At 44.5% G+C, this 25,993-nt stretch overlaps 3 protein-coding genes across 7 annotated transcripts; 2 read left to right on the forward strand and 1 right to left on the reverse strand.

Annotated features, from left to right (window-relative positions):
* Positions 1 to 39: 39 nt before the first annotated feature.
* On the reverse strand, positions 40 to 2,591 carry sprb (sepiapterin reductase b). The gene is made up of 4 exons (XM_086112049.1): positions 2,493 to 2,591; positions 2,191 to 2,422; positions 647 to 934; positions 40 to 194 (listed from the first exon to the last, which is right to left on the reverse strand). Exons 1-4 carry the CDS (start codon positions 2,589 to 2,591, stop codon positions 40 to 42), a joined length of 774 nt encoding a protein of 257 aa, XP_085968175.1.
* Positions 2,592 to 5,688: 3,097 nt separating this feature from the next.
* Positions 5,689 to 18,673, forward strand: lzts3b (leucine zipper, putative tumor suppressor family member 3b). Of its 3 annotated transcripts, none has more exons than XM_086112046.1 (8): positions 5,689 to 5,882; positions 8,811 to 9,736; positions 10,904 to 11,374; positions 11,446 to 11,613; positions 12,773 to 12,901; positions 13,512 to 13,703; positions 14,793 to 15,023; positions 15,948 to 18,673. In XM_086112046.1, exons 2-8 carry the CDS (start codon positions 8,930 to 8,932, stop codon positions 16,887 to 16,889), a joined length of 2,940 nt encoding a protein of 979 aa, XP_085968172.1. In that variant the 5' UTR covers positions 5,689 to 5,882; positions 8,811 to 8,929; the 3' UTR covers positions 16,890 to 18,673. The 3 variants fall into 3 exon arrangements, with proteins under 3 accessions (XP_085968172.1, XP_085968174.1, XP_085968173.1); XM_086112048.1 differs by having other exon boundaries at positions 8,938 to 9,736; XM_086112047.1 differs by lacking the exon at positions 5,689 to 5,882 and having other exon boundaries at positions 6,313 to 9,736.
* Positions 18,674 to 19,186: 513 nt separating this feature from the next.
* Positions 19,187 to 25,239, forward strand: ubox5 (U-box domain containing 5). 3 transcript variants are annotated; one of them, XR_015100949.1, is made up of 8 exons: positions 19,187 to 19,534; positions 19,620 to 19,683; positions 20,548 to 20,649; positions 21,006 to 21,622; positions 22,211 to 22,761; positions 23,148 to 23,333; positions 23,935 to 24,256; positions 24,344 to 25,239. XR_015100949.1 is itself a non-coding variant. In XM_086111649.1 (7 exons), exons 2-7 carry the CDS (start codon positions 19,630 to 19,632, stop codon positions 24,165 to 24,167), a joined length of 1,743 nt encoding a protein of 580 aa, XP_085967775.1. In that variant the 5' UTR covers positions 19,187 to 19,534; positions 19,620 to 19,629; the 3' UTR covers positions 24,168 to 25,239. The 3 variants fall into 3 exon arrangements, 2 of the variants coding, with proteins under 2 accessions (XP_085967775.1, XP_085967776.1); XM_086111649.1 differs by having other exon boundaries at positions 23,935 to 25,239; XM_086111650.1 differs by lacking the exon at positions 19,187 to 19,534 and having other exon boundaries at positions 19,620 to 19,715; positions 23,935 to 25,239.
* Positions 25,240 to 25,993: the final 754 nt, after the last annotated feature.

Consider the following 25,993-nt stretch of genomic DNA (forward strand, 5'->3'; position numbering starts at 1 on the left):
TTACTCTTACCCAATGTTAGAATATGCATGCTGTCGAGATCACAAATCAAAGAAGTCAACGTGACAGCCTGTGACAAAGTCATTGTCTAAAAGAAGCCTCATTAGCTTGGCTGCAGAATCACGGCACGGGTGCAGATGATACTGGATGCCCGTTAGCCTCCGGATATCCTCCTGCATCTCTGTGTCCATTGGTCCTGGAAGATGAGAAGATGAAATGTCACAATATGCCTTGACCTAGTTTAGACTCACCAAGAATAATTGCAATATAGAGAAACCATGAAGACAAAAAAAAAAAACACATCGGCCCCCACATTTTTTAAACACATCTAAACCCATTACAACACATTTTTTAAATACACTGGTAACAAGCATAAAAATTATGGGAAACATTTTAGTGTGTGCATAGTACATACAGTATATATGTCTGGGTATGAGCGGTGGTACACAGCACCCTATTTTCTGTATATTTTATGTTCTCCCATTATTCAATAAACATATGAAAGGTCCATCAGCGAGTGAGGGTCTCCTTTCCCACATGCAAAGGCAATAAAGTAAGTAACTAGACTGTAAAACCACATAAGAAACGATCGCTTAAAAAGCTAAATGCAGCAGGGGCATTGTTTGCGAAATTGAAGTATGAACATACCCGGCGCGTAGCTGAGCACTTTGACATTCGGATTCTCGACTGCCAGCGCCCTGAACATCATGTCCCTGGCCGCTTTGGCAGTGCAGTAGAGAACCCACGAGGGCAGCGCCTGCACTGCAAACATTGAGGAGCAGTTAACCACGCTCCATTGCAATCCAGCTCGCGGCGGGAAGGCCTGCAACACTCCCGCAGTCAGCGCCAACACGGAGCTAACGTTGAAGGCCAGGTAGGAATTGACCCGCTCGAGCTCGGTGAAGTTCTCAAAAGGGGAGATGTCGCCCAATGAGGCTGGTGGTGAGAAGAAACATGTTTGTATTGAAATATCCTTTCCGCAACAATAACCCTGAAGCTGGGTCATGGCTGGGTTGTCCAGCATGGCAGTTGACTCAAAAGTGTGAGATGAATTAAGAAGTGGCTCAAGAAGAAGTAAATTAAGGTCATTAGTGTTCTAACGGGTCGCTTACACGCATCTCAAAACAAGGTGTCGTTTTTTCTAGACACATGCACCCACAATTGCTAAAAGTGGTTATCAACTTATTTTATTTTGATGACTCGCCAGCCAATCTACAACCACAACACTGGCAGAAAGTTACTCTGTTTTGAGAAATCGACCCATATACGCTATCCAAGGCTGATTTTCCATGAAATGATAAGTGGATAGATACAGAATGTAAACTTTAAAATCTTATCCAAAGAAGCAGTTTTAAATTGACATACCTCTCGCTCCCGCAACTTTCACATTGGCAGTGAAAAACAGACGACAAGAGACATCGTAGTCCGTATTCAATTGGGGCTTTATTCCATCTTGAGCAGCAAATGATTAGCTATTATTCACTTATATGAATGGCACCGATCTGGATTTGCCTCAAGACGTTAGCTTTCGGCTAACGTTGGACTCGTCTTCCAGCTAGCTTGTACTAGCTAATTAGCTTGCTCATGAATCCAAAACATAAAGCGGCTAGAAGTTTAGTATTATTTAATATTATGCTTTTTTTGTCTATACTGTATGCAATAATCTCATTTATCACTATAATTTTAAAGGTTAACAAACATAGTGTTATTCAGTTAAATGTTATTCACCCAAGATGGTAAAGGGAGGAAAAGAAATAAAATATTTGAAGTAACGAAAAGGGCAGGCCACGTTTTTTTTGAGGGAGGAAAAAAATAAAATATTTGAAGTAACGAAAAGGGCAGGCCACGTTTTTTTCCAGACCTCAAACTACTGTAATAGTAAACCTGTGGAGGGATCTGTAACTTAAAAGATTTTCAGTTTTGCTAAGAACTGTGTTAAAATACCTTCTGATCTGTAGGAAACATATAATCATCATCAGATTGTTGTTATCCATGAAAGTTTGTTGGATTCCCTAATAGTTAAATGGGGAATAATATGAGAGTACCTTTTTTTTTCAATTAGACAAATACATCACACCTTATGTTTAAAGGATTGAAACAACTCATCATTTGGCAGCTCTAGTATTCATGGTAAAGGAAACTGGAGAGATGAGTTGAGTACGGTCATATACTGCCATGCAAGTCAGCCTTACCAGCGTTATTGATAAGAAGCACGTGGTCTATTTCTTTGAGACTCTGCTGTCTTGCCATGGCCATGGTGTCCTCGACACCCTCTTTGGTACTCAGATCTGCTACTGTACAGAAAATAGTCATTTCCTGCATGTCCTTGAGATTTTGCAGCAGTTCCTCCTTCAGTTGCTGGAGCAAAGGCCTGGAGCGAGCCACCAGCAACAGCACGGAGCCCAGCTTGAGATAGTGTAACACCTGGAAGAACACGTGACATTGTCTCCTCTCTTATGTATTCTTTCCAACCGAAATACAGCTGACTACTTACAAGGTGTGCAAGTGCCCGTCCGAATCCCTTCGAGGCTCCTGTGATGATGCACATGCACCGTCCCAAAGTGCTCCCACTTGCATGAAGAACTCCTGACATTTCTTCTAGATTCTACCTTTTGAAGGGTTGGAGCTTCTCCCGAGTGTTGGCGCATCAGTCTTGGATATCATCAACAGCAGCCTCTCTTCTGGTGTAGTTCCCCAACAGTTTAAACATGCTGTGGTCCAACCCTTGATCAAGAAAGCTGGCCTTGATCCAGATGTGCTGTCAAGTTTCAGGCCCATTTCCAAGCTGCCTTTCATTTCCAAAATTCTGGAAAAAGTCGTGCACATGCAGTTGAAAATTTTCTTGGATGAACATAACATCTTGGAGGTCTTCCAGTCAGGTTTCAAGACGATGCATAGCACGGAGTCAGCCCTGTTACGCGTTTCTAATGACATCCTCCTGGCAAATGACTCTGGAGACCACGTGTGTCTAGTTTTATTGGACTTAACTGCAGCATTTGATACAGTGGATCACAGTATTCTGCTGTCTCGTTTGCAGCACTTGGTGGGCATTGGCGGCAGTGCTCTTGAGTGGTTTAGGTCCTATTTAGCTGACAGAACCTTCTGTGTCAGCCTTGGCTGCTCTGAGTCACGCACTGCCCCCCTGTCATGTGGTGTTCCACAGGGCTCAATTCTGGGGCCTCTGCTGTTCTCGCTGTATCTGCTCCCATTGGGTTCCATCTTAAGGAAACATGGTATTCCCTTCCACTGCTATGCAGATGACTGCCAGATCTATGTCCCACTGAGCAAGAAAGACGCCTTCTCATTAAGGCCACTCCTATCCTGTCTGGAAGAAATCAAAACCTGGATGGCACAAAATTTCTTGAGATTCAATGAAAAGAAGACAGAGGTGATATTGTTTGGTCCCAGTGGCCCTTGTACATTCCATCCTGTAGACTTGGGCCCCCTGTCTCCTTATCTTAAGTCAACAGTCTCAAACTTGGGCCTTAAACTGGACAGTGATTTCAAACTCGATCGGCAAATTGGTGCCGTTGTTAAATCCAGCTTCTTTCACCTTAGACAGCTGGCCAAAATAAAACCTCTCCTCTCACATGAACACTTTGAGATGGTAATTCATGCCTTTGTCACATCCCGGCTCGATTACTGCAATGCCCTTTACTTTGGAGTCAGCCAGTCCTCCATTAAGCGCCTTCAGCTGGTCCAGAATGCCGCCGCTCGCCTCTTGACTGGTACTCGTAAGAGGGAGCACATAACTCCTACTCTGGCATCCCTTCACTGGCTCCCCATTCATTTTAGAGTTATTTTCAAGATCCTCTTATTTGTTTTCAAATCTCTGAATAATCTCGCGCCACCTTACCTCTCTGAGCTCATCCGCCCCTACACACCTGCCCGGCGCCTCAGGTCTGTGGACCAGACTTTATTAGAAGTACCAAGAACTAAACTGAGGCTCAGAGGGGATCGAGCCTTTTCTGTTGCTGGTCCCTCTCTCTGGAATGACCTCCCACTAAACATTCGGCAAGCCTCCTCGCTGCCCATCTTCAAAACCCTCCTCAAAACTCACTTGTATTCTTTGGCATTCGACTCAGCATGACTTAGATTTGTTCTTGGTTTTACTGTTTGGTGCTTTCTACCGCCTTTATTACCGATTTGTCTTACTGTTTATTGTGCATGTTAAATTGCTCCATGTACAGCACTTTGTATGCAGCGATGGCTGTTTGAAAGTGCTCTATAAATACTGTTGACTTGACTTGACTTGACTTGACTTAAAACGAAAGTGAAGATGGAGGATAGGAGAAATGTTGTCCATAAATTTAATGTGAGCGCTGTAGCACTTTTATAGGCTCACATGAACAAGCAGCATGAAGTGATTTCATGCTCAAGATTTGACAGTGAAAAGACCTCAAGGCTTGGCTAGTTTTTACATGGGGAACTAATGTAATATTTCACGTTAAATCCAAAGCAACGTGAACTGCATTTGCATCGGTCTGACATTTTGACATAGTATTTTTATGCCTGTCAAGCACACAAAACAATTTTCAACAAATTACCATTTTTTTAAACGTGAGAAACCTCACATGATGAAGGAAAAAATCGTTTGTGCTCACTGGTCTTACAGTGTGTGGTGCACTTGAGTGTCCTCTCACAAGCCACAGTTAAGTTGTAGAACCAAAAACTGATCAACGAAAGACATCCTGATGCCACCGGACAAATAAATAAATAAAAATAATACAAACAAGTCAAAGGAGACCAACAAATAATTGTTGATTTTCCTACCTCCAAAACAGAAATATATGGTTGCTGTTTTTTTAAATATTAACTTTGCGTGAATAACTTGACATCCGATATGTCTCTTTCCAGAATGAGCCCCACTAATGATATTTAAATAACTGCTTATGTATCTAGTTTCGACAGCTTGTAACCGTTTAATTAGTTTTCCGCACTACAAATCAAATCAAAGATCGCGTGGCAGGAGTAGTTAATTTTAGCCTGCTATGCAATCACAACATAATAATTCCTGACTTAAATCACATATAAAAAGTGAGGAAAATTACAAAATAACGCTTCTTTCATTTTGTCAACAAAGTTTTGCGTGAGCCGAACAGAAACACATGACATTCGACTGACGGACTAAAGGAGCTGGATTTTAAAGATCGTGGCGCCCTCTTGTGGCCAACCGACAAGAAAGCATGTGTGGATGCAGCAATTTTCGATGCACATTTGCTATTACGTCATTCGGATTGTATTTCAGCAAGAGCACAGATGTATATAAATATGCTTCAGTTTCCAATCATTTTTGATCACGTAGAGATCACGGCGATTTTTCTCATTACTATCAAACTACTTGAGTCTTCATTAGGTACCCTCTTTAAATGCAGGGGTGGGCAACGTAAGGCCTGTGAGGCATATATTCCAGAGGCGCACTTCATCAAATTGAGAACTGGTCGTAGTATTACCTAATGTTTAATTGTAGCCAGAAAAAGACAAAACATGAGAAACACGTTCCAGTATGATGTACGTTTTTGCAACTGCTAGTGGAAGGAACTCAGGTAGGGCTGCCCAATCATTTATCGAACCAATTTCTATCTCGATCCCATCCATCCATTTCCAGGTCCATCCAGGCCATTTTCCGACTGGCCGGATGCCAAAAGGGGGCGTTTGCATCACGCAGCCGGGAGGGGCGGGTCCAGTGGTGGGTGTGTGTCTCTCAGCTGATGCGCGTATCAACCGAGCGACTCCATCATCAGCATCCGACGCGGTCGACGACGGCATCCCGAGCTGCACCGACGCGCGGCCGCATCGCACGATGATAGGGGCCCGCAGGACGCGACACTGACAGCGGAACAACAACACGGAGTGCGCCTTCCGCACGCTGCAGGAAAAAACAGTGAGTATCGCTTGTGTCGACGGAACGCATCACTGGGGTTGCTGTGCACAGTGGCTTGGAGGTGGGGAGTGTGTGTGTGTGTGTGTGTGTGTGTGTGTGTGTGTGTGTGTGTGTGTGTGTGTGTGTGTGTGTGTGTGTGTGTATTTTTATATATACAGTATATATGGGAATCAATAGGTGGTGATAGGTGGTGCGTTTGAGCGTCCGCCAAATGTCAGCGAGGCCCGTGGATTTGATTCGGATGCGAGGGGGGAGGTTCGGATGGCGGAGAGGATTCCACGCGTGGGGTTGCAGCCACGGGGCCTAGTGAGTGCGTGGACGCGCGGTGCAATGAGGGCTCGATGCGGATGCTGCTATAAAGCTCTTGCCGCTCAGGGATGCGGAGGAAATAGGAAAGGGAAAGGGGGGGGGGGGGGTCGTAAGGGGAGGGGAGAGTGCTGCCGAGGCACCTATACACATTATTTGACTACTACGATTATTACTACTACTACTGCTGCTACTATAGTCCCCCAAGAGGAAGTAAGGATGTACTGTAGCTAACATTCATACTTGTTTTGGGACTGTACACGTCTGGGTGTGATTTACACTCAGCTACGATAACGTTAGGTAGAGCTGCATACGCTCACGTATAAAAATAAAGTGTTGTTATTACATGTTATGAGAAGCACATCTCAGGATGATGCAGTGCTGTTGGACAACACTGCGAACTCCAAGCAAAATAACAGGCATGTGCTATTGAAGAGAAATTGAAAGAATTAAAATTGGGCATTAGTATTTTTGTATCAGCAGAGTTACTACAGCAACCTTTTTGATAAATTGGATTGTACAGGTATATCTGCGGGCGGCCCGGTAGTCCAGTGGTTAGCACGTCGGCTTCACAGTGCAGGGGTACCGGGTTCGATTCCAGCTCCGGCCTCCCTGTGTGGAGTTTGCATGTTCTCCCCGGGCCTGCGTGGGTTTTCTCCGGGTGCTCCGGTTTCCTCCCACATTCCAAAAACATGCATGGCAGGCTGATTGGTCGCTCTAAATTGTCCCTAGGTGTGAGTGTGAGTGTGGGCGTGGATGGTTGTTTGTCTCTGTGTGCCCTGCGATTGGCTGGCAACTGATTCAGGGTGTCCCCCGCCTACTGCCCGGAGATGGCTGGGATAGGCTCCAGCACCCCCCGCGACCCTAGTGAGGATCAGGCGGTTCGGAAAATGGATGGATGGAAGGTATATCTGCATTGAGTGTAGCACACTTTCACTGACTGTTACATGAAAAAGCTCTTAATTGTATGATTTTAGAAGCTGTACATTGTGTACATATGCAATTGCGCTGGTACATCCCCTCGCAGAATTTCTGAAGTATTGGCAATTGAATGGAAAATATGACAGATCGTGCAGAAAAGGTTTCTTTTATTTATGGATAGTAGTGTGGTGAGGCCATTTGTTGTCACTTTTAACAACCACATTTTTTTAAATCATAAACTGAAATCCCCCAAATTGTTCTGTTTTACATACTCTTGAATGTTTGGCCTGATAATATACACATGCTGACACACATAAAGGGTTACATTGCTTTTTACGGTATATTTCCCCACATGTGACTGTTTTGGTTGGAATTAGAGTCTGTGGATAAAATACTTAATGATTTTCTAAGCTACTGAGAGAAACAAAAAAATTCTAGTCACCTGACCCCTGAAACATCCGAAAGAGCCTCATTCAAGGGGCTCATAAACGAGCTCCATGTTTGGATTTTCTGAATGGAGCGGTTTGCGTGTCGCCTGCTGCATCTTGTCAGTGGTGAGTGTGAGTGTTGGTGTGTCTATGTACAGTGTGCTCCAAAAATTAGAACAACAGAGGGTACGCCCTTGGTCGACTACTGACATAAGGAAATGGGAATGGTGTGGTGCCTTGTTTCGAGATTGAAATGGGGTCCAAATGAAGGAATGAGTAGAGAAATATAAAGTGTGTGCCGGGTGCACTGAGAGAGTGAGAGCAGTGTGCAATTGCTCTCGTGCAAAGCTTATAGGGAACTCGAATAAATGAAGATACGTGGAAATTAAGTCATTCTGTTGATATTAAGTCACAGTCAGGTAGAACAACAACAATTTCAGTCACAACTGCATGAAGAATTTTGGAAATTAGCCCTTTCGGGAATAGCGGCTACTATAGTGATCAGCTTATCATGTGATCAGGTTACAGGGTGCCTGACAGGGTTGAAAAAAGAAAAGAAAAAAAATACCTATTGGTGAAATACAGGCTTCCCTGAAAAAAAAAAGATTTGCTTACATTTTCTTCAAAGAGTGGTGCATGGCTTGCCTATTCTTGCAAGGTTATGTCCAACTTATGAGTACAGCTCTTTATGAGCATTATTAGTGTTATACATAATGCATTACATAGAGCAACTTAGGTCATGGTAAGCAAGGGCTATGAGGCTAATTCATTATGCTACAAATCCCTATGAAGATAATGCAAGGCATAGAAAAAGCGTACAGCTCTACCTGAAAAGGTGCTTCAACCTCTGAGCATGCCAATGGGCCCCCTGTTGAATGGTCTTTCACGACTCGTTAATATGAAGATGAATTGCATTTTTATTCTGATGCTCCAGATGATAAATAATCCTCGCCAAAACCGGAGAATGTTCATCTAAGTTTATCATGTTAGCACGCTGCTATCGGTGAGATGTGCCCTAAGACTGTTCTTGTTCTCCGTTTCCAAATGTTTGTAGGACCGTCTGTGTCAAAGTGGCACAAATATGTTCTGAGGAAATATCACATCATAACAAGGGGCCCGAATAATTAGAAATCATCCAAGGAGGATACGGTTTCATGTCATTCAGTCAAAACCAAGCAAATCTTGTCTGCTCTCCATTTCGATGTCTGAATCTAATCCAATTAATGCTATAACAATATTGTATAACACCTCTCATTTCTCTGTGTTCCTCTAGTGTGTGTGCCCCCACTTCCTGCATTAGGTTGTGATGACCCACACTGCATCCAAATGTTTCTTTGACCCTCCTCAAACCTGACTCCTAACCTCTAACCCCTGACCTTTGACCCCCTCACTATGGGCAGTGTTGGCAGTGGGGTGGCAGGCGAGCAGGAATTTGCCATGAAGTCCGTAGGCACGAGGACCACGCTGCCCCGCGCTCCGCCCCTCTCACGCCGTTGCCCTGGTGACCGCAGCTGCAGCGCAGAGCGTCTGCCCCGCCCCCCCGCAACTATATCTGACGGGACGGCCTCTAGCGACGAGCGAGGGAGCGTTAGTATCGGCACCGGCACCTGTACTGACCGGCCTACTGAAACGGCCTCCACCACCAACACGGAATGTACCATGGCGGCGCCCAACAACAACAGCCAGCTGGAGTGCAGCAACGCGGCCCTCAGGAGGGAGTGGGAGAGGGAGAGGCAACGAGAACGGGGGAGAGACAGGGACCGGGACCGAGACTGGGACCGGGAGAGGTTGGATAGGGAGCGCGAGCGGGAGAGAAACCGGGAGAGAGAGCGGGAACGGGTGGAGAGAGAGAGACTGGAGCGAGAGCGAGAAAGGGAACGGGAGAGGGCCCGGGAGAGGGAGAGGGAAAGGATCGAGAGGGAGAAGATCGAAAGGGAGCGGGAGCGAGAACGGGAACGTGAGAGGGAGAGGGAACGAGAGAGGCTGGAGGGGGAACGACTGGAACGGGAGAGAGAGATGCTGGCCGCCGGTCTGGATGTGTGCGGGAACGTCGTGGGCCGAGGAGCGAACGAGAGGAGCAGCGTTGGGGTGAGCCAGCACCAGCACAGAGAGATGGTCGTGACCAGAACCGACGGTGAAAACAACCCAGCTGGACACAACCCACCCAAAATCATGGCGGTGTCAGGAAAACTGGAGCAGGTACTTCCGGATACCCTGTGGTCGGTCTGTCACTCTTGATTCAACTGAAGCTTCGTCAATCCATCCACTAAAACTGGGCTTAAAAAAATAAGAAAATTTGCTTCGGCAATAAAGTCAAGTTAAAAACGTTCTTTAAAATATTTTCGACAGTATGCGCTTCCACTAGTCTAAACACTGCATTCTGATTAATAAGGCCTTTGTGGAATACGAATAAAGCAGCAAAATCCACCCATTTTTATTCATCTCAGAGGGCGGCCATGTTGCCATTTGCTGTCCACTGAAAATGACATCACTGTGAGGGCTCAGTAAAATATCAATTGCCCAGAAAAAAGCTCAGGTCGTCGTTACCTGAGCCTCAGGCACTGTGATGTCATTTTCAGTTGAGAAGCAAGTGGCAACATGGCTGCACCCTGACATGGATCAAAACTTTGCTCAATTGAAAAACCTCTTTGAGATCCAAAGACGAGTGTATTTTCACGACATACACATATAGAAATAGGGTTTAGTAGTGAGTCCAGTGGTTAGCACGTCGGCTTCACAGTGCAGAGGTACCGGGTTCGATTCCAGCTGCGGCCTCCCTGTGTGGAGTTTGCATGTTCTCCCCGGGCCTGCGTGGGTTTTCTCCGGGTGCTCCGGTTTCCTCCCACATTCCTAAAACATGCATGTCAGGCTGATTGGACGCTCTAAATTGTCCCTAGGTGTGAGTGTGGCCGTGGATGGTTGTTCGTCTCTGTGTGCCCTGTGATTGGCTGGCAACTGATTCGGGGTGTCCCCCGCCTACTGCCCGGAGATGGCTGGGATAGGCTCCAGCACCCCCCGCGACCCTAGTGAGGATCAAGCGGTTCGGAAAATGGATGGATGGATGGTTTAGTAGTGCTTATTTTAAGCTCAACCAATGCTACAAAAACTAGCTGGTAAGAATCACGGCAGATAAAAGCCAAGCATAATTTCCCTTGGTTTGCAGATATTAATCCATTGTTTGATTTTAATGTCTGTCGTTCAGGTTGACCGAGAAACTGGAACCTATACCCTGGCTAATTGTAAGAGGATGGATCCCAAATTGATCAGAATATACAGTATATACTGGCTGAATATATGCATTTCTGCTGTGGTTTTATAGTCACTGATGAATATATTAATTTCATCCTCCCACTATCTATTTCCCAGGCAATGCAGAGAGACTCCGGCCTTGTTCGTCCCTCCGCCTTCAAACCGGTGGTTCCGAAAAGTTTTCACTCCATGCAGAACCTTGTGGGCCAGGCAGGCGGGGCTGGCAGCGAGGGCAAAAGCGAGGTGAGGGGCGAAGGCTTCTGTGAGGGGAGAGGTGGCAGGAGAGGCAGGGATGGTGGAGGGGGAGAGTCAGGAGAAGTGCCGGAGGCCCTCCTCCTGGACCAGGAAAGCCCGGTGAGGGTCAGCAGAGGTGAGGGTGCGGGAAATCCGAATGAGGTGGTTCAGGGCGGAATGTCCGACTCAGGCAGGAACTCTCTGACAAGCCTGCCAACCTACACGGGTTCGGGTTCTGGTTGTGGACCTCCAGCCGTTCTGGGACCGCTAAGTGCTTCCACAAGCCACATCAACAGGTTGGGCATGGTTGGGGCGGCAGCGGGCTTGGACAAGATGGAAAAGCCCGGCTACCAGGTAGACACTCCTACATACTTTCACCCCAAATAACGTCATGATTACACACATTTTTGGGATTTTGTCTCCAGAACGGGCTTTGTGCCTCAGACAGCGGTCGATCTTCGTCAGGGAAGAGCTCCTCTTCCTGTCAGAGGCTGAGTCACATGAGTGACGCACCGGGACCATTACGGCCCTCCCCATCCTCGGATGACATCATCCAGGACCTGGAGGACCGCTTGTGGGAGAAAGAGCAAGAGGTCGGTGTATGCAAAGCTGGCAATACCGTATTGGCCCGAATATAAGATGGTGTTTTTTGCATTGAAATAAGACTGAAAAAGTGGGGGTCGTCTTATATTCGAGGTCTAGACATTATACCCATTCACGACGCTAGATGGCGCCAGATATCATTGAAGCGAATGCTGAACTTGACTCCCCAGGCCGAAGTGAACCCCTGTCACGAAGAAGAAAAAAAAATAGCGGTAAGAAAGAAAAGAGAAGAAAATAATAGAAGACATAACAGAAAATGGAGAAATGTAGCGACAATCTGGAGAAAAGTGGGTCAAAGAGCGGCCAGGTTAACCGGCAGCTGAGAATTTATGATGTAATTTACATTTCAAAAACCAGAAGCCATTCATTTACGAATGTGATTGCACTTTAGTTTACATATTTAAATGTTCAGATATTAAGATTTGAATGAGGCAAAATAACATGCTTTTTCTCTCAAATATATTGTTATAATCATTTGTTTCAGATGTACTGTAATTATTTTCTGTATAAAAATTAATTTGGTGTTCAAAAAGTATTTTATCAAACTTGAGTCTTGAAAAAGAGGGGGTCATCTTATAATCACAGCCGTCTTATATTCGGGCCAATACGGTATTACCAAATCACAACAGAGGCACTTTACTTTTTTTTTTTTTAAATCTGCATTTATTTGAATAGAATAATGCTTATTGATGGACATTGAGTACTGTGTTAAAGTCTAATTTAAATTGCCTTCTCCACAACATGTTTGTAAAATAATACAAACTAGGAATAGCACTAGTGTTAGAAAGGACATGAATTTCGGTTCCATCCATTTTGGTTTGCAAAGTGCAGGTGCCTGCAAATTTTAACACAAATGTTTGTTTTTGCCTTCATAATAATGGTTAAAGGTTCTGAATGACATGGACCTGCTCCAGTTATCAAAATGGATGTTACAAAGAATGGCCAGGGGAAGCCACAACACATACTTGCCACTTTAGACTTTGCCTTTTTAATATGTTTCACTGATTTTATGCTAAAAAAATGTACGCTGTCATAGAATTACCAAACCTACAAATCGAATGCTGCCCTAAACTAAGAAATCTTCACCTAGAGTATCTTGCATGATAAAAATATCTTGTAATATTTACAAATGCCTTACTTGACCACTAGGTGCAGCACATGCGCCGCAACCTGGACCAAAGTGAAGCCGCCATCATTCAGGTGTTTGAGGAGAAGCAGCGCGTGTGGGAGCGCCAGATGGACGAGCTGAGACAGAACTACGCCTCGCGCTTGCAACAGGTGACCTCGCCGCATGGTCTGATTCCAAAAATGTCATTGCATGTTGTCCGAGTTCCGCTGCTTCAAGTCTACATGTGCAAATGATCGAACGTATTGACTTACAGTATGGAGGGGAGAAGTATACACGTTTGGTGTGTGATGCAGTACATTCGAATTGCATCTGCGTGCTAGGAGAGATAACGTCGCTCGTTCCTACCGACTGCTGTCAGGCTGCTGAATAAACATGCGTGAAAACTTGTAACCATTGTAAATAGCACAGCCACCTTACGCTGTGTTTTCTATGCTATTGCTAATTTATTATATTTATTCTACAAATATATTGCTAATGCTTTATTTTATATTGCACTTACATTGAACTGTATACAGTTGTTTTCTGAAACATTTATTTTGTGCAATGTAACACTTTATTCCCACCCCCCAATTTTGCTGCTGTAGACTGCAAATTTCCCCAGTGTGGGACAAATAGATCTTGTCTTATCTTAATGTCATGATAACCCATGCAGGCTCAAGTCTACAACTAGTCGTTTTAAGGCATCAGTTCTGATATACAACACATAAAATCTCTGCTTATTTAAAATGGCCACAAAACTTATTGAGTGTTTATCTGCAGGTGACGCGGCGCGCACAGCGCTCGCAGACTGCTCTGCAGGCCCAGATAACCCGTTTGTCCCAAGACAAGAGAAGACTCCAGGAGGAGATGGCAGCCCTGCTTGCCCAACGAGAGGAGCTGGAGAGAAAGTGTTTAGATTACAGAAAGGAGCAGGCTGACATATTGCCACGTCTGGAGGAGACCAAGTGGGAGGTGAGATGCAATAGGAAGACTAGATCAAACTCCAAAGTCGAATGCAGTCCATTCTGTGCTGCTGATTGTTCAATAACAGTGTTTCCCATTTGAAATATTGAACACTTATAATTTAATTGTTCAATAATGTGTACGGTGGTGTATTGAGGCACTACTTTAACTGGTTCCGTGATGACGTTTGTAACGCAAAACATTTGAATCTCGAATCGTCTTTCTCCATTAAAATGAATGGAAATGCCAATAATCTGTGCCACCCCCCCCCCCCCCCCCGCCCCCGGCCGCATCTTTTTTCCTTTTTTTTTAATAATAAATAACACTGTAGGCTAATAAAATGATTAAACTGACTTCAAAGAATCTCATAGTTTGTGCATCTTCATGAATTCATTGTTGCAGCTTCTGGTGTGCGTGACTTGGCCACTCGAGTGCAGTCATGTAGAAACAAACAAAGAATTTCACAACTACTGTTAAGTAACCAAGTAAACTGCTGGAATATTGAGTCTTTTTTTTTTTTTGCAAAGCATAAGGATTATTTCCCTCTGACAGCGAAGAGTATTATATTGTCGGTCTACATGTGTTGCTGCACTGTTTTTCAGAGATTTTGACACACATTAATTCAATTCCATCATATTTACAGAACACAAATTCACAGCAGAGGTCATTTCAATGCGCTCAACATAAGAAGCAAGTGTAGAACCACACTCCTAACACGGGGGCCAACTAATGTGGCACAAGCAAGCACGAGGCAACAGAGTCAAGGAAAAAAATCGGAAAAAGAAAGAAATAATGCTATGAGTAGTAGTAGTCATAGTAACGGTTAGAGCATGCCTAGTCGACTAGTCCCAAATCGTGTGTCTGGCTTGAAATGGAGGCAGAGCCGCTTGCACTTGCATTTGTAGAGTTCCTACTGGTGTAATAGCTCGGAAAGCCAGTTCTTATGTCAAACTGGCGTTTTATCAGAATGGAGCGAGTGTGTGTTAATGTCTGCGTCTACAAAATTTACAGATCAATGAAGCCCCGCGGAGAGCTCGGAGAAATGGAATAGGACACGAACATAAAAACTCACCCTCTCTCTCCCCGCTAATGTTGCAGGTGTGTCAGAAGGCCGGCGAGATCTCCCTGCTGAAGCAGCAGCTGAGGGAAAGTCAAGCTGAGGTGACGCAGCGGGCCGGAGAGATGGTGGCTCTGAGGGGCCAGCTCAAGGAGCTCAATGCCCAGCTGAGGGAGCAGGAAGAGGCCATGCTTGGACTGAAGGAGTCCTACAGCGCCAAGACTCTGGAGCTGGAGAAGTGCGAGGCGGACCTGAGGAGGACTCTGTCAGAGGCCAGTTCCAATTTCACTTCCTGTACTGTGATGGAAAACAACCTTTTATCAACTCGAACATAGAAATTTAGCTCTATAGGAGCCAGATATTAGAAACACCTCTCAGTAAAGTGCAATGCATTTCAATCAATGAGGAACCCCCCCCGCCCCCCCCAAAAAAAAGCTATCTTGAATTTAATGGCATGATTTGTCAACTATGAAGGGACCAAACAGAATGAAGAGAACAAAACACTGAATATAATATTCAATAAGTGCAACTGCTGGATGTAGAAGGTTTCCAGTAAATCCAAATAATTGAAATTCTAATCCCCAAAATCCACGCTGGGAAGGAGTAACGGGAGCATGTCGAAGTGGGGATTGAACAACATTCAGCCAAAGTCAAAACAATTTGATCTTTTGTGCTGGATGAGCTTATAAGAAGCTTACGCAAATAAAATATGCATACGTTCACTTTATGCAACAGCTACGGCGTCATTTAATTAAGAAAGAGTGTCTTGAAATATTTACCCCACCCATTTGTCTGCTGGTTTTTTTTCCCCGACGGAGAAACTTCAAACATCTAAAAGATGATTTATTTACAACGAATAGCATAATTTTGTTCCCCTACCTATGCCAGTGACAGAAAGAGCAATGAAATGCTTTTGGCAGTAAAACGCTAAAAAATTTGAGTATCAACGCCATGCATCTTGCATGTACACAATCATGAATTCATGGTACATAAACAACTCTAATCAGTATTTAAATTCTTTTACACAAACCAACCACCTTCACATGAGGCTCATCAAATTTCACGTGGCCAAGCAAAAATGTGCAAGTCATTCAAGTCACCTTTTGCCATTCACACACAACAGTGTAAAACCTGAATTTAACAGCGATTCTTTACGTACCACTCAACACACTGCCTTTGTTCTTTTCTTCCTCCAGGTGTCCATCCTGCGAGAGAAGCTTGGTGTTTTCGAGGCAGAGGTGTTGAGTCTAAAACGAGCCCTGAATGAATTCAGCAGAGGGGCCGAGGTCGTCATGAGCCCAAACTTAGCTGCCGCGGGACTTTTGCCACCCTGGGGAATCGTCCACTGTCCGCGTACTCCCGGCGATCAATCGACCAACCCCCTACCCCCGACGGCCGACACCCTGCTGAGTCTTCAGAGTGACGAAGCCAAAGCCCAGAGGCAGGAGGCTCAGAGGCAGCAACGCGAGGAAGCGCAGTGGCAACAGCACCAGCGTCAGGACGCCCACACGCAGCAGGACATGCAGATGCGGCAGGACGCTCACCTGCGCCACGAAGCTCAACTCCGCCAGGACGCACACCTCCGCCACGAGGCCCAGTTGCGCCACGAGGCCCAGCTGTGTCAGGAGGCCCAGCAGCAACGGCAGCAGGACGCTCACTGGGACGAGGCGGGCGAGCTGCGCAGGCAGCTGGAGCAGCTGCAGGCCGCCCTGCGCCTCGAGAGGCAGCAACGCGAGCGCCAGGCTCTCAACTTTGACCAAGAGCGACACACCTGGCAGGACGAGAAAGAACGGGTACTGAAATACCAAGCCCAGTTGCAGCTGAGCTACGTAGAGACCCTGCAGAAGAACCAGGCTTTGGAGAAACGGATGAGCCAACTGGGAAACAAACCCAGCACCGCGTGCACCGTCCCCGCCACCACTGTCACCAACGCCTCCCCTTCCTCCTCCTCCAGTTCGCCACCTCCACAATCGCTCTCAGCTCTGTCTCCTCAACCACCATCCTCGCTCCCCGGCCCCGTCACCCTCACCCTATCCCCGCCCTGTGAAGACCAGAAGGGCCCGCCTTCCCTCCACCAGCTCGCCCCTCCTTGGGCAGGACCTTCACGCCTGGAGAGGATAGAGTCCACTGAAATTTAAGAAGAACAAATGCAGGAAAATGCCCAGTCAAAACACTGACGCAACACATGCATCACATCATATTGTAAGAGCATTTCAGCTGACCACATATACATAAAAACACAAAAGATTTGAAGGTGCGAGCAGGTGATTAAAATGGGAAGTACATCCAATTTCTAGGCAGCCTTTCGCTCACAAGTTGCACAGCACTTCCTGCATTATCAGAATAAAAAACGTGTTCTACACTGCAGGACAACAAACTGACAATGTTTAGGTGACAGCACTAACACAGCGGTCGTTTATTTCATGCCCGTGCCAGGAAAAAAAACAAAAACAAAACAAGACAATCAGGGATATTGTCAGAAATTGCAACAAGAGTATTATCATTATTATTATGATTATTATTATTATCATGCGATATTTATTACTCATTGTAAGTCTGTCTCAGTCGTATAACGTACAAGTAGAACTAGTGGTCAGAGTGTGTGACGTTAACCTGCATTTTTGGCCAGAGAGCGCCTTACTCCGTCTTTTCCAGCATGTGTAAGAGAATAAGTATTGCTGGGATTAAAAACAAAAAATAAAAACAAGTGTGAATTAAATTTTCAGTGCTTTGATTATAAATATATATCTGTATCTATGTAGATCAATCAGTTATTCGACATTAGGCGACGTCCCATTGGACTTTTTCCATTGAAGTCGGTTTTCATTTCATGCACAATGTCCAACATGCATGAGTCAAACAGATCCTCAAATACAACAGAGCTTATATTTTCTAAAATAATACTATTGAAAATAAACGGAATATACTGTATGTTTAGCTGATAATCAACCCAACCCAAATGTTCTGGAGTCGAAAGAGTTTACCTACACCTGCGGTGACTAAATATGAACCCTAGAGGTCGGTGTTGATCCATAATGGCGCTCCGAGATGACTTTCTTTCCTTAAACTGTAAAACAGTGGAAACAAATGAATGGAAGCACACCATCTCAATTTGCTTAATGTCAGGAAAAAAAATCCCAAAGTAAAAAAATAAAATAGAGAATGTATGATATACAGGAAATAGATATTTATAATTATAGATTGTGCGTGTGCGTGCGCGCGCGCGCGCGTGTGCGTGCGTGTGTGTGCGTGCGTGCGCGCGCCAGTTTATAAAAACTGATGATAGAGAGACTAGTGGCAATACTGCAAGTAAATCTATATTAAGAAAGAATGAATTGATTTTTGTTAAATAGAGTAAAATGGACATGAAGGGAAGCGGGTGTTCGATTTTGTGCTTTTGTCTAACGGCGTAGTTTATTTAGACTGAACAGTGGGAGCATTCAGCCTAACTGCACTACATCATGTCCAGTTGACATGTACATTAGACTCCAGTGTGAATACCATTGCTTTTATATGTGGTGTACATGCCAGCATACAAAGATGTTGCTCCAGAATATTAACGTATCGCTAGGGTATCACATAGTATTATCATGTTTATTACAGTTATTATAAATATGGTGATAAAGAAAATGTGCCATTGAGTTTTTCTTTTTGTGATTTTTTTTCCAATTGTATAGACAGCCTATTGGCTTGTCATATGGAGGTGTAACCATAGCAACCTTGTCCAAAAAAACAGAAAATATGCTCCTTTTGATGTAGGTGATAAATGTAGTTGCAGTATTGCATTGTTTAGAGAGCAAAATGCTATCAATTTTATACATGTTTCAGTTTTATTATTTATGTTATCAGTATTGTTCTGGCTTGATTAAAACCACATCTTTGTAAAGATCAACTGACTGAATAAATGTGAATAATTCAGCTATTCTTGTTGAACATTTTATTCAGTGTTTATGGTGATACATATGTATTTACATGAACAATATTATTGAAATTGGTCCGGAGTGTTATGTCAAACTTTTATTTTCGCCTGAAGCCCTGAATCAACTTGAGACCTTATCAATTTTCTTTTTGTTTTGTTTCTAGAATTGCAGCTCTTTCAATCTCATCTTAATTTTATGAAAGATTTCATTTTTAATAAGAAGAAAAAATAGGTTTTGATAAAAATCGTAAGATGGTGGGGCTTTGGTGGTTTTGAAAATCTTAACACTTGTGACAATAAATAGCTACGATTGAGACCGCAGTTACATTGTGAATAGGCAAAATGACTAAAAGGAATCCCGCTCGCAGACCACAGCAAGTCAATAATCGTTTAACTGCGTTATTTGCGTATAATGTACGTACTTTAACTACTGTACACTCATCTGTGATTCCGAGATGCAAAAAACTTTTCACGTTGCAGTTTGCCCCTTCTCGCATTCCGTATATATTAGCAGTCAAGCTAGCTTGTAGTGTTTACGCAATCGTTCTGGAAACTAAAACGGATACAGGTTACATATAATGATGTGATGATGTTAAGATCTTTGCCTTGTTCAGTAAGAATTATTGGCTATCTGTAATGGGGAGTCTCTTAAAACCCTGCTATTCTTATATCGCTAGCGCAATTTAAATCTTATTCAATAGGGGTAATCGACAACACTTCTTCAATAACTATTAAGTCAGCTGCACAAATCTACATTATATTGCTACCTAATTTGTTATATGGACATCTTTGTGGAGGCTTATTACCTTGACCTGTGTTCCTGAAATGAGAGTCAGTCAATGGAGTTGAAGTTGTGAGTCAACGGTAATTAGTGTGCTTCTTCCTTGACCTGTAAGAGTGCCTTCTTACTGTATATCTGACTTTGAATGCGTCTATGTTTTTCTCTCAGGTTGGAAGACATGGTCGTGAATCTTTGCCTGCCACCCTTCAACACAAACATAAGTTGCGATAAGGTACAACGTATTTTGTATAAAGCTGAAATAACGTGAGTGACAATTTTCTGAATATAGTGCCAAATCACAACAGAAATTGTAACTTTACACATTGCGCACGTCCAAAACTACATTAATCACTTGAATAAAACTGAAACTCTTTTTAGGAAACACAGTACTGATAGTTACTTTTCAATACAAAAGGTTTGATCGTCATAGCCAATTTGACTAATCATGCCTCATATACTGTACAAAGCAGTATCACAGCTCTTGCTAAATCTAATGCAATTAGATGCTTCAATGGTCTCACGTGACCATTTATGTTGTTTTCCCTCCTTCATCCAGTTAACAGTACAGTGTGGATGGCTAGAATCATCTTGATAGGCTTGGGAAAAGGAAAAAAAGAGCAGGGGGGAGGTGGGGAACAAAAGGCTTGAAAATAAAGACGTTGAGGGTCACAGTGGTGTATGGGAGACTGACTCATCGTTGGCCTTATGCTCTTTCATTGCCATTTTGTCATATCAGAAAAGCTGTTTTTTCTACACACTCGTTCTGCCTCGCAGCCTCTGCTTGAATTTATTTCGACAGTGAATTTGTCACTTCATCCTTGAATGCCCATCTCAAATTCGAGGATCTTCAATCATTTGAAGTGAATGCACAGCATCCTTGTCTGGCCAATTAGTTTGTATTAAGGCAACAGACGCATGGATTGCCAAGTGGTACATTTCTTGATCGTTAACACCTTCATATAAAGTTCAAGTTAATCCAAACACGCCATTTTCTCCCCGGAGAAGTATTGATTGATTGAAAATTTAGTCTCGATAATCATTGGCTTGCTGTCATTGCGTCCCAGTTTCTGATTGTTTCTTTCATGTCCAACGGCAGCTGTGTGCAGATGGGTACGATGTTACAAACCTTATATCAGCAGATCCTGCTCTCCAGAGGCGGGGCTTCAAGCTGGAGTACTTCTTACGTCCGCCTGTGCAGGTGAGACTTTGCTGTTGGTTGCATTTTATTGATCATTGGTTCTAAGAGTTGAAATGTCACCTCTAGAATCTGATCATTTTAAATACTTTATGGCTAAAGTGTCTCACTTGGCACTGTTTCTCTTTTGACTTTTTTAATAAAGGGCCTTTGTGTTTGCCCAAGTCCAACAGTAAATTAGGGAAATGTCAGTCACCCCTTTCAGGATCAGACTTGATTATTGCTGTGCTGAAATGTCACATCACATAAAGATAGTGTAAGACTTTTTTTGATCATAAAAGTACCCCAAGAATATTGAGAAGATGTGAATTTGTTTGTTTTCCATTCCTCACCGTTAACAGAGCGTCCTCGTTCAACAGGTGACGTTAAGGTTCGCATTCCAGGTGGAGCTTTGCAGAGTGGATGTGGAGCTATGGCCTTGGGGAATGGACCGAGGACAGTGCAGCAAGAGACTGGAGATTAGCACCAGCTCTGAACCGCTCCCTCCTCAAAGTTTTGGTCCGGATCATCTTAAAAATGGGGTCCAGACGCAGGTTCATCTGAAGACTTCTCGTGTGCCTCAGCAAAGGCCTCATACTCAAACACGTTGTTCTGAGCATGACTTTAAACTGGTGGGGCGTTGTGAACTCAAGGAGGAAACCAAAGTTATTTTCTCCCGTCCACTACTTCATCTGCGGCCCCCCTTCGCGTCCCCTCCTCCTCCTCAACCCAACGGCGGTCGACGAGAAGAGCTGTGGAGCCGAGGACACCTTTCCTTGACAGCGGTCACGCAGCTCCGCGTGACGCTGCCTTTCGGCGGCTCTGCGTCCGCTCTGGGTCTCAAGGCTTTGGCGGTTTGGGGGCAACCGGCTCGTTGCTGCCCCGTGGAGGAAGTGGAAAAGATTGAGCAGGCCCACAAGGACAGTCAACGATCTCTATCTCGACCTGTCCAATGTGTCAATCAAATTAGCCTGCCCTGCCTGGACACGCCTCCGAGGTAAATGTGTTGGGTTGACGTTGATTTAAGGTGCCGTTAAAAAGTGTTTACCCCCTTCTGAAATTCAAATTTTGTTGCATTGTTCCCCCCCCCCCAAATGTGAAGATCAGATAGAGATAACCTAAGCAACCATAAAATGCCATTTTTAAATGGTGATATTATTTATTAAGGGGGGGGGGGGGAAATCATATTCAAACCTACATTCCCTGCGTGGAAAAATGTCTTGCCCTCCCCCCTTTTTTAAGTCATGAATTACCTGCGCCTACTCACATTTTGGGGCAAGCTGATTTCATTTTTACTGACCACACCCACACCTGATGACGTCCATGTTCAATCAAGAAGTCACTTATGGTAGATCGAACCTGAAAGTGAAGTCAGCCAAAAGATCTCAGAAACGATCCAAAGAAATTCAAGAACAGATGACAAATAAAATAATTGACGTCTGCTCATCAAGAAATCGTTACGAAATCATTCCTAAAGCTTTTGGATAAATGACACTTTTAGTGTCTGTTGATTAGTCTCGGTTTGACTATACTGCAATTTCCCTTCCCTTTGACACCACAATGCTGATTTTCCATCCGTTTGTAGCACACAGTCTCTCACTTCAATCCCAGAGGAGTTCCTCGATCCCATCACCCAGGAGGTCATGTCACTTCCCATGCTGCTTCCGAGCGGCGTGTCGGTGGACAGCACGACCCTGGAGGAGCACCAGAAGAGGGAAGCCTCGTGGGGGAGACCAGGGAGCGACCCATTCACCGGCGTCCCCTTCTCCGCCACCTCCCAGCCACTACCCAATCCCCATCTGAAACGGCGCATCGACCATTTCGTCCTGCACAACGGCGGCACCAGGAAGGACGGGACGACGGGTAGGCGAGGGGAAGCGGATAAGCCCAAACCGTCCAGGTTGATTGGCTCATTGGCGGCAAACAAAAATCACTGTTTAACGGCGACTACAATCGAGGACCACGTGTCGAGACAGTCCTCGGATGATGCCAGTGTATCATGTGACTCAAAGCTCTCTAGTAAATACAAAACAATACCTCTTAACGGAGGGAAGAAACGACACCTGAATGGATCAGAAGCAGCTGTGCGCCAACTACAACTTAAAGCGAAACAACCAAGAAGTGACTCGAGCCCAGGTGAGAGTATGTCCTCAAATACATGTTTGCTCAAAATGTCCTTCCTGTATTATCCATCCATCCATCCATCCATTTTCCGATCCGCTTATCCTCACAAGGGTCGCGGGGGGTGCTGGAGCCTATCCCAGCCGTCTTCGGGCAGTAGGCGGAGGGGACACCCTGAACTGGTTGCCAGACAATTGCAGGGCACACAGAGACGAACAAACATCCGTGCTCACACTCCCACCTAGGGACAATTTTGAGTGTTCAATCATCCTGCCATGCATGTTTTTGGAATGTGGGAAGAAACCGGAGTACCCGGAGAAAACCCACGCAGGCCCGGGGAGAACATGCAAACTCCACACAGGGATGCCGCAGCTGGAATTGACACAAATTGTCTTCCTTAGGGCCAAGCAGCAGCAACAGCTCGCATGAAAATAATCTGTCAGCCAGTTTGGACGACGCCCTCTTCTCCGTCTTGAAGGGACGACCCTCCTTTACTTCAAACTTGCCGATGCGGGAGAGTGCCCCTTCTCTCAACGAGTCAGTGGAGGCCCCAACTCAGCATCAGGCTCCTGCTTCTAGTGCTGCAGGTGGGCACTGGGAAAAGAATACACCGTATTTTCCGCGCTAAAAGGCGCACCTAAAATCCTTCCATTTTCTTAAAAGCTCACGGCGCGCCTTAAAATCCGATGCGCCTTGTGTATGGTCATCACGGTATTATTTCGACCCCAAAATGGCTCCTTGTTCTAGACATGCTGACAACGCAGAGTTCAAACTTAAGGCGATGGATTACGCAGTTGAACACGGAAATAGAGCAGCGGCAAGAGAGTTCAACGTTAACGAGTCAATGTTATAACTTGTGATTGGTTAAGTGAGCGGTGTCGCTGCTTTAGTAAATAAGTTTTACTGACATCTGATCGTTCTGTTGGGTTTTCCTTGAGCGTGGCTCCATCTAGTGGATGCATTGTAGATTGCGTCTTGTAATGCGGTGCGCCCAATGTATGAAAAATATGACCAAATAGGCCATTCATTGAAGGTGCGCCTCATAATCCACTGCGCCTTTTAGTGTGGAAAATACGGTAACATCACTAACCTCAGTGGCACAACAAAGGGGTTTAAAGAATTCACTTGAGCCAGGAAAAATCCCCGAATTATCTTTTTCCTAACTGTTCCGCACTTTTTGCTTCCCAGGCGAGAGGACGTGCTCATCGTGTTCCCGCGCGTTCTCGCCGTACTCGACGGCGCCCTCGCCCATTTACCGGCTGCTCTGCGGCCACTTGCTGTGCCGCGCCTGTCTGCAAAGTAACTCGGCACCCGCGCTAAGCTCCGTCACCGCCACCACGACGTCATCCTCCGCCCGCATCCTGTGCCCTACCTGCCGAAGCCCCACGTCGCGCGGCGACATCGTACGCGTGCATCACTAGCCTGCCCGGAGACAGTGGGAGGAAATAATCTGTTCTCAAGGTGGAGGCACAGAAACAGTGTTTGTCCTTGTTCCTCACTACATTCTCAGGTGCGCGGAGGACGTCAAGAAGTATTGCATATGACTGTTTGAGAAAAAAAAAAGAAATAGAATTTTTGTCCTCTCACTTTTTTGTAGTCTTTTCATTGAGGCTCTGCAGCCTTGGTTGAGTTGGACGGGTTTGTGGACACAAAGAGGCGTGAGGAGAGTGCAGCATAAAAAGAGGCTCAATGCGTAAAGACGGAAGCATGGAGACCGAGCCTTCGTGATCTGCTGACCTCCTCGTGCCATGTGTCTGCCATTCAACATTACAACCACCATTTTGCACAGTTCAGATTTGACCATGCCTTGTAATTTATAGCGATCATGTTTCAAGAAAGAATTCCACCTTTTGCTGAATCTAAATCTTAATGCAGTGCATGACATTGAATATTGTTATCATATTATTGTCATGAAAACACCATGTGCTAGAGGAAAAAAAAACAGATTTGTAATGACTGCAAAAAAGATTACCTAGAAAAGTACTTACATCCGTGATTTAAGAAAAAAAAGTACAAAATTAGTTGATCATTTCTACATGCGCTACCTAGTGGAATAGCATTTCATTGATCAGCTTGCTCGTGTATGTCACTGGCTTACGTAGACGAACACGGATATGTTATTTGTTCTAAATAAATCATTTTTGAGTCAATTAAGTGAAATAAGGTGACACAGGAAAGCCTGAGACAATATTCATCCCCTGTGCTAGCCACTAGCATGACAATGATTCATGTTTTTATTTTACTGCTGTGTGTTTATGTTCATATGAACTAATACAAAACGCTGACTGACCTATTGCATACGCTCGGCTTGTTATGGCTCCCCTTCGCGTTGCCAGACATGAGCCACAACTTCAGTGGCCCTATCGGTGACGCCTAAAATAATTGATTTATGAATTTGGTCGTGGCTGAAATGAGGTCTACACAAAGGTGGACAAAGTTGTTGGTATCCGTTTTTGTTAGTTAAGGCATAATAATAAAAGAAAATGAAAATCATCTCGTCTCATTTTCTTTCTAATCTCCAGAGACAACTCTCTCCTTTGCGTTCTGTAGTCCATGTTCAGTGTGGTCCACATCTTGCGACCAAACAGAACAGTGACAAATTTCATTACATTTTATTTGTTCTTTTCATTAACAGAGGAATGGCAACAATTCTGACCGCATCTGTATTGAGGTGTGCTGGGGACGAGCCCACAGTTGTCTTTTCCAACCTCGGGACTGACACTGAGCATGTAAAAAGATACAAAGGAACCTAGAGACTTGGACATTACAACCACATTGACAACCATGTTGGTCTCCATGACAACATCAAGCGGAATCGAGGTCGTGATCCTGCATCCGCTCCTCAAGAGCTGCATGCAAAATGACACCAAAGACAAAAAAATAATAATAGTCTCTGCTTTTTTTTGTGGTAGTCACTTTACAATCAAAATCAAATTGGGTCTGAGCTACCAGAATTATGAATTGTTGTTTTAATGTACCTTACTGATATTCATGAGGGTTTACATGTAGTCATTTTTTTGAGTATTGTGCTGCATATTGAAATATTCTACCTTTCTATGCAAAACTCTTGGATGCTGAGTTTTGCAAGTTTTTGAAAGGGAGAGATGGACTGGGTCATTTAAAGATTTTTAAAAATGCATTCTTAATTAATCTTAATGTTAAAATGAAAAATAACACTCTCTGTACTTCAGATGAACATCCCAAAAATATATACTGTGATTGAATTCAATGCAAAGAAATAAAAACG

This window comes from Hippocampus guttulatus, chromosome 5 (assembly GCF_054856545.1).
Source record: "Hippocampus guttulatus isolate MCC_2025c chromosome 5, RoL_Hgut_1.0, whole genome shotgun sequence".
In the NCBI taxonomy this organism is placed as follows: Eukaryota; Metazoa; Chordata; class Actinopteri; order Syngnathiformes; family Syngnathidae; genus Hippocampus; species Hippocampus guttulatus.

Excerpts from the sequence above, each read along its gene's own strand:
- ubox5 (XM_086111649.1), top strand. The coding sequence starts at position 19,630 with ATGGTCGTGAATCTTTGCCTGCCACCCTTCAACACAAACATAAGTTGC. Across the intron at positions 21,623-22,210 it reads TGCCTGGACACGCCTCCGAG|CACACAGTCTCTCACTTCAA; the intron begins GTAAATGTGTTG and ends ATCCGTTTGTAG. Across the intron at positions 23,334-23,934 it reads TCCTGCTTCTAGTGCTGCAG|GCGAGAGGACGTGCTCATCG; the intron begins GTGGGCACTGGG and ends TTTGCTTCCCAG.
- sprb (XM_086112049.1), bottom strand. The coding sequence starts at position 2,591 with ATGTCAGGAGTTCTTCATGCAAGTGGGAGCACTTTGGGACGGTGCATG. Across the intron at positions 2,423-2,492 it reads GACGGGCACTTGCACACCTT|GTGTTACACTATCTCAAGCT; the intron begins GTAAGTAGTCAG and ends GTGTTCTTCCAG. Across the intron at positions 935-2,190 it reads GCTTCTTATCAATAACGCTG|CCTCATTGGGCGACATCTCC; the intron begins GTAAGGCTGACT and ends TCTCACCACCAG.
- lzts3b (XM_086112046.1), top strand. The coding sequence starts at position 8,930 with ATGGGCAGTGTTGGCAGTGGGGTGGCAGGCGAGCAGGAATTTGCCATG. Across the intron at positions 11,614-12,772 it reads TGTGGGAGAAAGAGCAAGAG|GTGCAGCACATGCGCCGCAA; the intron begins GTCGGTGTATGC and ends CTTGACCACTAG. Across the intron at positions 13,704-14,792 it reads TGGAGGAGACCAAGTGGGAG|GTGTGTCAGAAGGCCGGCGA; the intron begins GTGAGATGCAAT and ends CTAATGTTGCAG.